The sequence below is a fragment of the Madurella fahalii genome (genome assembly GCF_045866475.1).
Source record: "Madurella fahalii IFM 68171 DNA, scaffold_2, whole genome shotgun sequence".
Lineage (NCBI taxonomy): Eukaryota > Fungi > Ascomycota > Sordariomycetes > Sordariales > Madurella > Madurella fahalii.
This window is the reverse complement of record NW_027263972.1, coordinates 9,155,513-9,169,580: the sequence shown is the minus strand read 5'-3', so window position 1 is coordinate 9,169,580 and position 14,068 is coordinate 9,155,513. Positions and strand designations below refer to the sequence as shown.

The following is a 14,068-nucleotide window of genomic DNA, read 5'->3' as shown; positions in this document are numbered from 1 at the left end:
ACTGGTATTACAAAGCGACTGGAATTGCTATCTTCCACAGGCTTGAATCCGGTCCCACGCCGTTGACAGCGGGGATCTACAAGGACATGGGGGTCAGCTATCCTTGCCTCCTTCCCTACGTGTTGGCGACAGAATAGGCTCCTCGGGAACCTGCATCCGCCAGGTACAGTAGGTACCTGATTCACTCCTAGTCTGGCAGATCAGAGCGCCCGGCACTGGCAGGCGGGGATCCGTGGCCGGCACGACATCACCCGGAGGAATCGAATCGACGCCAGCTCAGGTCGGCAAGGGCAGGTGGGCGATTTGGGAAAATGACTGAGTAAAGGTCAATGTTGCATACCGGGGCCTCTGTGGGATAACGATTCGACGTCACGGCTCCAAGTCCTCCATTTGGATTTGGGGTGCTTTGAACACGGTGGGCCGCTCAGGGGTCATTGCTGAAGCACACTTCGCTGCAGCTGCCGGGAAAGATGGAACTTACTATAGACAGAGCTGGACTTGTGGGTGACTAGGTATTACATACCGTTAGCAGTGATTGGCATTCGGGCCCAGGCTCGCTACGCCGCAGCCTCTATAGTGGTCAACATAAACTCCTCAGACCAGCTGACGTTCAAAAAGCGAGTGCTGGTAAACTGGGCATGAAGATATCGACGGGCGTTCGCCGTACCCTTCCGACGCTATATTGCCCCATTAACATCAAGTTACCTTCCTACCTTGTGACATAACCCTGGTAGAGCGGCTATGTCGGCTTGGGAAGTAAGGTTCTGCGCACATATCACCACTGCTTTCATGAGCAATGACAGCTGTTGAACCGTCAGAGAGTGACATAAGAAACGCTGATAAGTCAATGTACCCACTTATGGGACACACCACATGTAGAACACCCAATCTACACATATAACCCTGAAAACTTACACTTATTAATCTTAAATAAAACTCAACCTTTAGTAGATAAATATATAATCGAGGTAAATTAGTATATATATTTGTATTATATCTAAATATAAAGCTCAAATTAATTATTTTATTTTTAAAGTATTTAAAAGTTTAGTTAAAAGCTCAGGTAAAGATTTTGTTAGACTTTCCTGTATCTAACCTTAAATAGAGATTAGAGTTTTCTAAGGGAAATCTTGAATAATTTAAAGAATAAGGAAACTTAAGTAAATTAAGATTAAAATTAGGTAAATATATAAATACTATGATATATTAAGTTATCTATTTCTAGAAACTCTAGTAATTTTAGAAAAAAAGTAAAAAGTTATTTATTTTTTTAAAATATTAGTAAAAGTTAGTAATGTATTTTATAAGCGAGTGGCCCATATAAGCGAATGACCTACGCCTCACACAAAATAACACCTCTATACATAACACTAGTTTTTTCCACCATTCAGTATACCGTCGCCATCAAAAGAAGGCAGGCTAATCTTAGCTCTCCAAGCTCTCCAAAAGGATACAAATCTACCTATCCGAGCCGCTACCTCTATCTACGACGTCAGTCGTAAGACCTTTGAACGCTGACATATTAGCCGGCCTTCATGACGTGATACACCAGCTAATTCACGGAAACTTACGAATCTAGAGGAGCATACGATTGTTCAGTATATTACTGAGTTATATGCATGCGCATTTCCTCCTCGGCTTCGTTTTGTGGAAGATATGGCCAACCGATTGTTATACAAATGCGATGTACCCTCTGTCAGTAAACTCTGGGCTTATAACTTCGTTAAACGCTAACCAAAACTCCGGACGCGTTTTACACGTAGATACGACTACCAGAGGGCTAAATACGAGGATCCAAAACTTATTCGTAAGTGGTTTACTCTTATATATAATACTAAAGCTAAATACGGTATCCTTAACGAAGATATATACAACTTTAACAAGACCGAGTTTATAATAGGTATAATTACTACTAGGATAGTTATTACTACCTCTAATAGCTATAGGAAAGTCAAAAAAGTCTAACCTAGTAATCGTGAGTAGGTTATAGTTATCCAAGGAGTAAATACTCAAGGCTAGACGATCCCACCATTTATCCTTTTAAAAGAGAAATATCACCAGGAGAGCCGGTATTAAGAATGCAGTCTTCCGGCTACCTAGTATATCAGTATAACCAATAATGGCTAGACTACTAATAACCAAGGTCTAGATTAGATCCGGTATTTTAATCTTCATACAACATCTCGTATAAAAGGAAAATACCAGCTCTTAATCCTCAACGGCCACGAGAACCACCACTCTAACCAGTTCGAGGCCTACTGCTAGGAGCACAATATTATTACACTCTGTATATCTCTGCATTCCTCACATCTAGTCCACTAGATATTGGTTGTTTTAGGCTGTTGAAGAAAGCTTACGTATGAGGACCGGCTGGGTAAAGTCGGTATAGGCATAGGACTGAAGCCCCGAAGCCGTAGCGCCGGCGGGGTTGCAAAAGCAACAACAACGCTAAGCTAGAAGGGCGAGGATATCACGTCAGAGGAGTGTCGAAGGAGCGCACAAGCAAGGTCGATGACGGGGCAATGAGCGGGGTAAGTGAGCTTAGACGCTGTCATCGTAGGGCATAAAGAGGGGGGGTGGAAGACAAGACTTAGGGGAGAGACAGAGTTCAATGAGACTACCATCCTACCTCTAATGAGCACTTTGCTCCTACGTTGCGCGTGCACTGCTCGTACCCAGGCACTCTGGTCCTACTACCCTTGGGTCCTTGACCCTCACATTACGGCTATCAAATCGAGGAACTTATGCGTATGCATATCACACATATCACCAAATTAGAATTCCTTTGTATATTCAGAGAAACATTTTTTGCCTCTTTTACCGACAAGAATATACAAGGAGCCTTTGCCAGAGCTGGCCTTGTACTATACGATCCAGAAAGAGTGATTTCCAAGATGGATATACAGCTCCAAACTCCAACTCTACCAATCTCAAGCCTAGGTACAACACTACCTTAGTTATCTCAGACGCCACAAAACCTGTCACGGGGTTTCCGTCGTGATCCCGTAACTGGTGACCTCAAGGGCGTTAGCCTTGACGCTGAGGTAGGCACTTCATGAACACTGGCATGATCTATGACAAAGTAAGATATAATGATGGTTGATTCAATGAAGGTCCTCTGAGGATAAATCTGGGGGGTCTTTATAGACGTATGCGATGACCCCTGGGCCGTCATCCCTGACGGGATGTGGGCCTAGGCACTGCTGAGCAGTGTTAGCCTCTGCCACGTAACAAAACCCCCGAGAGGCCATCTCATAGAAGGACTTTATCAAAGGCCGGATATCCAACTACCAAGGTAGTTCCCCAATATCTATACTAGCTGCTGTAGACCAGTTAGCCAAAGGTACGATGGCTATAATGTACGAGGTGGCCTTTCTTCGTACAGAAGTCTCAGCACTTCGAAAGGCTAATGAGGGGCTCAGTAAGCGATGGAGGGCTAAAAAAACACGTATACGGCTTAGAGGATCTCTTATTATACAAGAGGCACAGGATTTACTAGCTCAGAAAGCCGTAGATGAGCCAGAAAGCCAAGAAATACGGCTCAATGGTAGTGGTGAAGGGGGATCTCGTACGAAGATTCGGTGCTGTGGCTTGTGCGGCAAGCCTGGCTATAATGCACGCACCTGTCAAGAGGCTGTAGAATCGTCTGATTCATCTATTTCTGGTTCGGTTATTGTTATTTCCTAGTGTTACGGTAGTATAATTATAGATGTTGTAAGTGGTAGGGCGTAGACCATTCGCTTATATGGGCCACTCGCTTATAAAATACGTTATCTATAGTATAATTAATAACATATTTTTTACCTTAGCTTCTTAGACCTTTAAAGTGCTTATATATAAATAAATATTTAACAGTATGTCAAGGGGCTGTTCTGGGAACACGTTGAGGGAGATGGATCACGATGTCTTAATACCGAAAAGATCTTAGCTAGCGGGCGATATCTTGGTGAACAGCCTCCTATCATAACAGAGAGACTGATCCTTACGGATCAGAAGTCCCTCGCGTGGGAGGGTTTCCCACGGGGACTTTATCTACTTCAGTACTGTGACATCATCTACTGCCATTCGGCTGGTTTCTCCGGTCTTGTCCAGAGGCTCTCGTTACACAGTAGTATATAAAATACAAATATATAAGCTAGATTACTTTTATTGTATATCTATATACTAAGGGTTGTGTTTTATTAACGGTTAGAATGTGTAAGTTTTCAGGGTTATGTATGTAAATTGGTGTCCTATATGTGGGGTGTCCTATAAATGGGTATGTTGACTCATAGGAAAGAGCCACGGATCATGTGAGTTATCACTATGTCATGAACCAAGCTAAAGCAAACGCAGGGCAAGATTTGTGTGCCCAGAACCATCTTGGTTTGCTCAGAGGGTATGACGCTCTGAATCAAAATTACGAAGAGTGTCAGCCCACCATGGGTTTGAGAGACGCGCTGTGGGCATGCACAGGATCTAAATGTACACATCTTATCACGCACGGTGCGTCCGGACCTCACCGTTTCCACAGCGATAGCTCTGGTGCGACGTCTATTTCCCAGTAATTTAGTGGGAGTCTCACGAGGAGGGTGTCGCCTTAGCCATGCGTACCGGATGGGGTCAGCATAGGCCCACGACCGCCCCATTCCGCCATCCTATGGCTGGATTCCTAGCCGCGAGAGGCGTTGATAAGGACACATATGACTACTACCTACAAACAGAAAGGTGACTACACCACGCAGGTCCTGAGCCGTGAGATACTGTATTCCGTATAATATTTGAGACGGAGAGTATCGGGATTAGCCGACAGCTCACGGGTGAGAGCACTGGCAGCAGTATTCCGTCGACACTGCGCCCATGCCTAAGCGCGCCGTTTGCTCGAGGTTGAGCAGAGGGGAGACCTTGGGGACGATGATCACATCGGTTCAAACGAGCCGGGTTTCTCCGAGCCGGCATGGCTCTAAGGGCCTGTTTGGTGGATAATCCGAATGGTGCCCAAGGTAGGCAGGTCGTCTCGCTCACTTCCACAAAGGTTCAAGCTGGTACTGAGAAAAATTTACATTGGCCCAAGGGGTTGCACAACGTGGATGTCGGTGTCATCAACGGCACTGGAGCTTGGTCCGTATGCACCGTATGGTCCTTCATCAGGCAGCACGGAAATGCAACGAGAGCACCTACCTTCCTTGGTTTGCCACCAGCGCCGCGGTTCCCAATCGGTGTCGATCACTACCACCGGTAGATGGCGACTCACATTGATGGCAGCGTTTTCTGTATTCGCGGACCTCCAACAATCGTGCTACTAATGCACGTCTAGGACCGATGAGGTGTCTTTCGCCAGTCTCAGTTAGTGGCAAACATGGGCCAAATGAGATGTTGGAAGACCACAGGAATATGCAAGTTCACACCAAACTCGAGGTTGATTGCGCACTGCACAAACTGGGCTGATTGCGACATCATGTTTCAGCCATCTGCTGGCCAGTTTGCAAATATGGAGCAACGAGTACATGTACACTGCAAGCCACCGGTGCTCGCCATAAGGTCGGTACACTCCGTGCTCTTTGATGACCTGGCCCGTAGGGCGGAATTGACAAGGCAGCCTTGTTTCTGCCTGCTTGTCTCCCGGTGACATCTGATCTCGCCCGAAATCGAAAATGCGACAGATTTCCCTACCCTTAGAGGCTCAAACATCGGGAACGACATCCGATTCGCACCTTGTTGTGTTTGGATTGCATCGTTGTGTCGCGAGCAAGGCTCCAGTTGCATTCCCTGCATCCATAACACGAGGGGGGATCGGTACCGCCTGCAGCTAGCCTGTCCTGCAGAGTAATTTCATGCCTGCCAAATTCTCGTCCGGATCGGATGTTCTTTCGCTGTCGCGGTTTGACGGCGAGACATGTCGTGGCGACACGGCAGTCAGCGGCCTTCCCGAAGCTCGACTTCGGGCCGGCCTTCAACCCCGTGCCGACAGAAGAGTACCCATGTCTTTCTGCTTAGCATCGCAACTCCCGGTGCCGTGGCCCAGCCGGTTGCTACCCCGCCCTAGAAGTGGGATTGCTGTTTCGGCGATTGACCAATTTTTTTTTTTTTTTTTAAAAAAAAAAAAAACTCGGGGTCCGGTTTCTTCAATCTCACCCTTGTTTGGAGTTGGCGTGATGAGTTATGATTCAGATGCTAATGTACCTACATTAGTGACGGACCCGGGCGTACGTTTCGGTTCTGTCTAGTCGGCAAACCTACAGGTAGTAAACTACGTACCTCGTCTGGGCTTGCTATGGTGTATGGCCAACATTCCCGCACTTAACCACCGATTACCACATCCTCCCGATCACAGAGGGACGGGAACGGCAAGGGGGTTGTGGCATGGAATGCGAAGAATGATCTAGGATTGGCCATGATTAGGCCTGTAATATTGAATGGGGAAGCAGGCGCGGGAGATTTGGGGACTAGCTTATCGCGGGTGCTTGCAGCGGTGATGGCACAATGGGCTGTCAATTCCACTGTAGTAGTTGGTGTAGGTCAGTGGTGCAGACTGCCGCTGCGGGCACTAAAGCCCTCTCGAGAAGGACGGTTCCATGCGCCATGGCAGACCAATCAAGCCCCTAGCCCGTGCAAGCTGTGTTCAGGGGCACGAGTATGTCTTGTTGTCTTTTGCGTCTTGCTCTGCTAGCCTGCCGTTACCAACTGGCCCAGCATTCGTGTTAACCAGCGACCCCGGGACGCCTGGGAGTGGTCAGAACTCTCTCAAACTGTGAGCAGTTCACGGCTGTTGATATTGCTTCTCGGTCAGCATTAGGAGCCGATGCCCTGGGCAGAAGGGATCTCGTGAACTTGTGGTTTCCCAAGCCTCAAGTCGAAGCTGAAGCAGAACTTGCCGGCTGGGAACGAGAGTACGTGCCAAAGCTCCCACCCACTGCCATTAGCGGATGGTGACACAACTCGAGCTTTCGTGGCGGGGCAGATGGATGATCTCCTGGTCCAAGATATGCAGCAGGAAGATGCGTTTGAACAGCCTCGTGCCACCTAAGCCTCTAGATACTGTGAAACAAAATCTCATCTCACGAAGGCAGATCCCAGGGGCTGAGAGTGTAACAGACGAGTCGAAGACGGCAGCCGCCGACTTCAAATTCCCATGGAGAGCGAAGTAGATACATAATGACCTAACGTTGCAAAAGGTTAATCATGAAGGGCGCCGTGAATGCCGTAGGTAGCTAGTGGCCATGACGGCCTGGTTATCCTGCTTCCAAACCAAGGCATTTAGAAGAGAGGATAGATGTGGTCAAGCAATTGACTTCCGCGGAGAGATGACGCGCCCCATGCGGACAGCGCAGTAAAACGCGAACAAGGATGCGACGGCTCTGGCAGAAAAACCCAGGAGGCTTACGGAACTGGTCACTTTAAAATGTTGACGGAAACGTCCGTTGACATGCGGCGCACGTGGATGGCGAAGCCCAGCTGATGTGGTACACCAACCGTATTTCAACGTGACCAGTGATACCATGCGAGGTGCATTCCAGCTTCCCCCTAACGTCTGTGGCCGTAATGCTCGGCTCCTGGACGGACACAGAGGCAAGCCGCAGATAAACTGTTGGTTATTACAGGCGCGATCCTGGGCGGCACCAACATCGGGAATGGCGAGCTCGTATGGAGTTGTCATGATGATGGCAGCTCTGGTAGCTTAGGAGGACGGGGTGATCGCAGGCCAAAAAAGCTACATGAGACAGCCGCTCTCAAACTCCGACGAAATTGCAGCTACATTCCTGACTCAGCTGGTGAGAATGACGCAGGGTGAGTGCAGCCCGTAATAAAGCCCGCAGGCTGCCAACGCGCGGAGCTGTAGTGAACAGGCATGTATAACTTTGATGGTGCCTGTGGATCCAAACTCGCCACGTAAGTTTAGTGTCCCGAGGCCATAGTGACAGGATAGAAGGGTTAACTGAGTTCGGTCCCAAGTCCACGTTCTTTATATGCAGCAGCATCAGAGATGCCGCACCATCGGCCACGGCATCGTAAACCGCTTGCGGCCTTCGGGTCGAGACGAGTAACCCGGAGCCGATGTCTTGCCGCCATTTACCGACTTAGGATGATTGCTTGTCGAGGACTGTAGGTGTGGGTAAGTGCCTCACTGCGCCGAAACAGTCAACGGCCGGAGTGTGGAATCCAAACTAACAATAATCGACTGGGAGATATTTTGCTAGTCAGATATGAGACGGACGTGCGGGTAACAAGAGAAGGATTAATGACCAAGAGCCGCAGGAGAGAAGCAGGTTGTAGTAGGTACGTACGTCCGAGCAGCGGAGCCGCCTTTGAACCGTCCAGCCATTGTGCCTTTCATCACATGCGGGAACGCGGGAGGCAGCTAGCCGTTGCTCACCTGCCACTGTGCTCGTCGCGACCTCGATACCTGTCTCTATGCCTTTCCTCCCTTTCATCACGATCGTAGCCTCGACGGTCTCTGCGGCCCCATTCCCGATTGTGCTCACTTTGACCAAATTTGCCCGATCGTTCGTGATAGCCATCCTGGTTGCGGCCGCGTCTGGGACTCCGACTGCGCCGTTCTCGGTCCCGGTTCCTCTCGCCATGTCCAGACCCGTACTTATCGCCGTGTCGGCCGGGCGGGCGGTCATCCTGCCGGGAATCTGCATCGTGTCGATTTGGACCCCGTCCACTCAGGCCGCGGACCCCCGAATCCCTATCTTTCCCGTGCCGGCCGTGTAATTCCTCCATGCCGTGAATCATCTGATAATGTTCGTCATCATCGGGCTCAATATCCTCGTTGCGGTACTTTCTCCACTTCTCGAGTTCTTTCACACCGCCCCAGCCGCCGGCGCCCCTGGCAGCAGCCCTCTTTCGTTTCTTGTTGGTCTCGTTACGCCATACTTCACTCAAGCGGCTCACACTCTGGCTGAAGTCGACGTGGATGCGCCGATCGTCAATCAGCACTGAATCCATCTTGGAAAACGCTTCCTCGCAGCTCTTCTGGTCTTCAAACTCGATAAATGCGTATTGTAGACTGTCGCCAGTCTTGTGATCCCGAATCACCTCGCAACTCAAGATCTTGCCGAAGCGGCTGAAGATGAGCTCCAGGTCCTCATCGGTCGTGACGGGATTCAGCTTGCAGACGAATAGCACGTTTTCTGGCGGCTTGACTTCGGCAAAGGGCAAGTCTCCCATCATTTCGAGCGTCAGGGCTTGCGCGGCCGCCTCACGCTCCTTCCGCCTCCGTTCGGCCTCCGCGGCGGCCTCCTCATTGGCTTCCTCGTCCAAAAGTTCCTCACCCTCGGCAATTCGCACCGTTGCAAGTTGTGCCTTGGTCGGGGGTGGTGAGCTGCTAGGCTCTCGTAGGCCGGCTGGGTCGGGATAGGGGTCGTCAAGCACAACCGTGTGCTTGATGCGGATGTCGACCAAGGGGTGCCCGCGGTCGTCAACAATTGCATCGTTGATCTTCTCCAACACGTCGAATCCTTCGACGACCTTGCCGAATATAGCTGCCTTGCCGTCGAGATAGTCCGTATTGTCTCCTAGAGTGATGAGGAACTGCGAGCCAGCAACGCGCGTGTCTGGATCGGACGGGTGCGGCGCGGTTGCCATGCTGACGGTACCTCGCTCAAGATGCTTCAGTTTTGGGTGGAAGAGCGCCGGAAACGTCTTGTCGGCTGGGTTGCCAGATAGAAGGCCCCAGATGGAGGTGCCGCCATCGGACTGCGCAGACAGGGGCCCAAGAGGGTCGCCGGTCTGGAAGGAGAAGGACTTCTGTACCGAATGAATGGGGGAGAAGTTGTAGTATTTGACCTTGCAGAGCTTGAGAAAGCTGGAGGTTGCGTCGCGTTAGCAAGCTTCTGGCATTACCCGCAGTTAGCGAATGACCAGGCGACTTACTTCTCGCACATTTTCGGCGCGTAATCGACCAGAAGGTCGATGACGATATCACCAGCACTGGTCTCAAGTAGCACGGACATCTCCAAGGGGCGCAAGGCTAATCAGATGCATGATACGGCACAAGAGTTTGGAGGCACGCAGAAGCGACACAATACGTGATGATGTCGCCAGTTGCTCGGTGAAGGCAAGACCCACTTTGCGAAGTGCTTGCCTGCCGGTTGGCGCAGTTTGCAAACCGCTTCCAGGGTTAGGGGTATGCTTAATCCCTGCAAGAGCAAGAGCAGCAATTTAACGCAAGGTACCTCACGCAGTTCGGCGGCCCCGCTTGGAATGGCACTTACGGTTGGCACAAAACAGAATGGGATCGAAGATTCGAAAACGGGAGAGGCAAGTAATATATCATCTCTTTTGGTTTCTTTTCTCCTTAAAATGGAACTGCTTCCAGTTCCGGTGATCGTGAGGTTCATTTTTAAACCCCGAGCAAAGAGCGGTTGCCAACCGCGCCCTCTAAGTTCAGGCGTCGGCCCCCACACAGCCACGCATCTGACCCCTTGAATCCGAACCGAGACGCCCAAACTCCGGGCTAACATGAAAAGAAAAATAAAATAAAACATGAAAGGGGAGAGGGGGGATTGTCAAATGTTAAATACAATAAAGACAAGAAGCGGGTCCACTTTTTTTCCAGGAAATTGTAGCGGTCACCCCGCAATGAGCGATGCGCCGGATGGGGTGGAATCAAGGCCCGGGGGCACTACGCCGCCTCCTGCCGCTCCGTAGCTCCCGCTCAGTGTCCATCAGACGGCGCTGGACCCAGGTGCGGAAGGCCTGGTCGCCGCGCACTGTTTCGCAGTTCAACAGCTCCGTCAAGGCGCGCTTCATGCCCTCGTTGACATCGCAGAGCTTGGCCTCCTCGACTGCCACCTCAGCTAGCGCCGACTCGTGCGATAATGTTCCCATTTCCCCCGCGGCCACGGCGACGGGGCATGACGCCTTCCTTGCCGAGAGAGGGAAGCCGAGGGGCTGGTGACGCGCTGTTTCGGGCGAGAGGGACATGCGCGTGGGCGAGCTATCAGGGCTCGGTGTGATGGGCGTGTAGATGGACGGTTGCTGGCTCGACGCCGGTCGGAGTTCGTCTATGTGTTGTCTCAGGAACTCGTGTTGTTCGTGAAGTAAAAGATACTTTTGCAACGCGAGGTCGAGGCAATGGTGATGAGGGTACGGATGGACAGACGTCCGTGGAGGCTCAAGCAAAGCACCCATAGTCGTCGATTTCGCCATGCTGCTCATGTTCCTGGGTGAAGGCCGCGGCGATAGTCACTGCCGGTCAATGTATGTCGCTTTGCATTCGAGAATGCTGACGGCCAGATCATTGGAAGTGGAGGATCGAGCCGATTACTGCAAACGAAGACGACTTAGTTGAAGCGGAATCCGACGCGGCTACCCGGCTTCGAGCGATTGCGTGCTTATTACACAAAAGAATCGAGGTTGCCAATACAGGGGTGTCTTTTCTTTCTAATGCTGAGGCGTTTGTTCTTCTCCTAGGAGAGATTGGGTCGTGTGGGAAGGACTGGGCGGCCTACAAGGACGGATTGAGGAGATAACGTAAATCAGATGAAGGAACTGAGTCGAATGACGATGGAGCAATGAGCCGTTTCTAAATATCGGATCGGCTTTCGGTCGGGGGGGTCTGCGGCTCTTTCGGGGCATGCCAATGGCTCTGTGACTGGTGGCGATCGTCAGATTGTCGTCACCGCAGGTAACTTAAGCACCCTGTCTTTCAAGGAGCCGGTGAGGTGAGCGCGGCCCGCAGTTAAAATGATATCGGTGTGCCAACAATGGTAATCATGGATCGACAGCGGATAGCGTCACTGCTCAAGGTCCGAAACGGGAAAGCCACAGCAGATGGCGCAGAGCTGTCCAATATCGCTAGCTTTTATCGATGGTGGCTGCGTGGGCTGTTTCGAAGACTGGTATCGGCAGCAATTTCATATGTAACGTACCTAAGTATCTTTGGGCTATGGGGGTCCCTGCAATGTGTTAGTGGACCATCGTTGCCCCAAGTGTTCTTGCTTCGCCGCATTGGAACGGGAAATTGTTCGTGAACAATCTAATGATTGCCTTGGCATGACTTTGATCCTACCTTGCTAGGTAATTAGTGCATAACAGGATGGCTGGACTCGCTGATTGATAGGTCAAGGGCCTCCAATCGCCAGCCTGCCCAGACACACGAGAGCCTCGGATACTACCGCGGTGGACATGACTGCTTGTGTGTTATGCAGTCTAGACTTAGGCCAGACCCGACATGGTGGAGCCAAGGAATTCGCAGACTGACACGTACAACCTGATGTGCCCTGCAAGCTAAGGTGGCTGATCTGATGACCCCGTCACGGTCAATTGGTACTACAGGTGGCTGGACTTGTCCCGCAACCTGAGTGAATCGAGTCTCTGTCTGAGCCAGTGTGAGGGGATGGGGCGGCATTCCATTTGACCCCCCCCCCCACCCCCCAGAGGACTGGGGCGGGGAGGGGTGCCAAGCATTGCCGCGCACCTCATACAGTCCCCGGAGTTGCTTTGTCCATCAACCTCGAGTAAATAGCGCCAGCTTCCAATTGAAGCCCACCGGTTTACTCATAAAGATCAGCACTCACCTTCTATATATCTATTAAAAGCTTAAGTTATTGCGCTAATGTATCGGTTTGACAGCCGAGCTGCACTTTTTTCTATAGTCGACTCAAAACTCGTCAAGAATCGCGCGCTAACGAACAGGGTGGAAGTGTTTCACTGTCCTGTGCTGCGTCGTACAGTACACCAATCCCAGTTTAGGTGACGGATGAGAACACCTGGATCGAGACTCCTTCTGCCAGCATTGGTTCGGATCACTTTATTTGATAGAATATAAAAGCTACACCCAGGTCTGAGGCTGGGGAAGTGGCTACCTGGGTGACTCAAACCTGCCAAGTTACGCTCTCTGCAGTGCGGACCTCTCCCCAAGACACTGAAAAGACGTTGAACGGCACAACCCGAGTGTTGCCCCAACTGGAACCGTGGACAAAGAAAACCATCCATTAGTACGTCATAGAAGAGGACAACTCAGGACAGACCGTAAACACATACTCCCTTGTCAGTTACCTTGGCTTATCCTATCGTACAACAAAACTCCCCATCCGGTCGCCAAGTGGACAACTGTGGCGGCTTCTGTGTTGCCATCCTTCTCGCCAAATCCTTGACCAAGTCTACCTATAGTAATTCACGGTTGACTAGGCGAGCCCTTCCTTCGGAACTAGACGTTGAAATGCATCGATTTTAGGATGCTGAAGACCGTGGGTAGGGAGATTGAGGCCCGGCGTCTGATTCAGCTCTCGGGCCCCGTCTCAATCATATCCATTCTGCGCAGATATGAGGCGACTGAATCCCGAGGGATGTACGCTTGGTACTCTCTCGCCCACCAGGCAGCTACCGAACAAGATCTCGGGTTAGGGGACATAACGATCTTGTCTGATGTGAGCATAGCAACCTCGCCCGTCTTTTCCGCGGTCTCCTTCCCGCGCACCTCACCAAATCCTAACAGCTCCAATACCCAAGCGCCCTGCATCTCAGCTAGCACTCCGACGGAAACTATGGCGATGAAACCGTCGAGCGACTCGGGATGCCGGCGCGGAAAGGCAAATTCCTCGTCAGCGATATCGGTGGCCTTGTCAAGCGCCTCGCACATGGCGGCACCCATCTGCACCCGTCCTTGCTCGACATATTCGATAACGTAGTTCAGACACTCCTCCACCATCTTACGGTTCCAGCGGCGGTCGCCTACCGCTTCTGAGATGCGGCTCTGCAAGGCATCGTCGTTCCACTCGGCCAGCCACAGCAGCCGGGCGACCGCCTCAGCAACTTCCTCGACGGTGCGTGTGTCTCTTGTTGCAGATGTCGTCGTAGCACAGTATTCCATGGCTTCTGGTTGTGCATACGGTTCCTCGTCTGAATACAAGGCCATCTTTTCGCGTAGATGAGCTCCGTGTACCCTTCGCGTTCTCCCCGGCGGCATAGGATGCACGCCAGCATTGAGAGGATTGTCTCCATTGCTTGCCCGCTTAATTCCTCGTTGATGGCGATCGTTGCGGCCAGTTCTGGCTTTGAGGTGTAATGCTGGTTGCGGAGGGGAGAGCGGAACAGGTCTCGAGCGTTTCTTGTCTAGCGAAGCCGAGAAGCTGGCTGC

At 51.1% G+C, this 14,068-nt stretch overlaps 3 protein-coding genes across 3 annotated transcripts; all 3 read right to left on the bottom strand.

The window, feature by feature from the left end:
• Positions 1 to 8,215: 8,215 nt before the first annotated feature.
• cyp6 (Peptidyl-prolyl cis-trans isomerase-like 4) lies at positions 8,216 to 9,938 on the bottom strand (the record flags this gene model as incomplete). The annotated part of the gene is made up of 4 exons (XM_071060921.1): positions 8,216 to 8,283; positions 8,354 to 8,618; positions 8,662 to 9,790; positions 9,859 to 9,938. 4 exons carry the CDS (start codon positions 9,936 to 9,938, stop codon positions 8,216 to 8,218), a joined length of 1,542 nt encoding a protein of 513 aa, XP_070917022.1.
• Positions 9,939 to 10,593: 655 nt separating this feature from the next.
• On the bottom strand, positions 10,594 to 11,145 carry MFIFM68171_05500 (uncharacterized protein; the record flags this gene model as incomplete). The annotated part of the gene is made up of 1 exon (XM_071060920.1): positions 10,594 to 11,145. One exon carries the CDS (start codon positions 11,143 to 11,145, stop codon positions 10,594 to 10,596), a length of 552 nt encoding a protein of 183 aa, XP_070917021.1.
• A 2,065-nt stretch (positions 11,146 to 13,210) lies between these two features.
• Positions 13,211 to 13,932, bottom strand: MFIFM68171_05499 (ESX-4 secretion system protein EccC4; the record flags this gene model as incomplete). The annotated part of the gene is made up of 2 exons (XM_071060919.1): positions 13,211 to 13,764; positions 13,821 to 13,932. 2 exons carry the CDS (start codon positions 13,930 to 13,932, stop codon positions 13,211 to 13,213), a joined length of 666 nt encoding a protein of 221 aa, XP_070917020.1.
• Between the last annotated feature and the right edge of the window lie 136 nt (positions 13,933 to 14,068).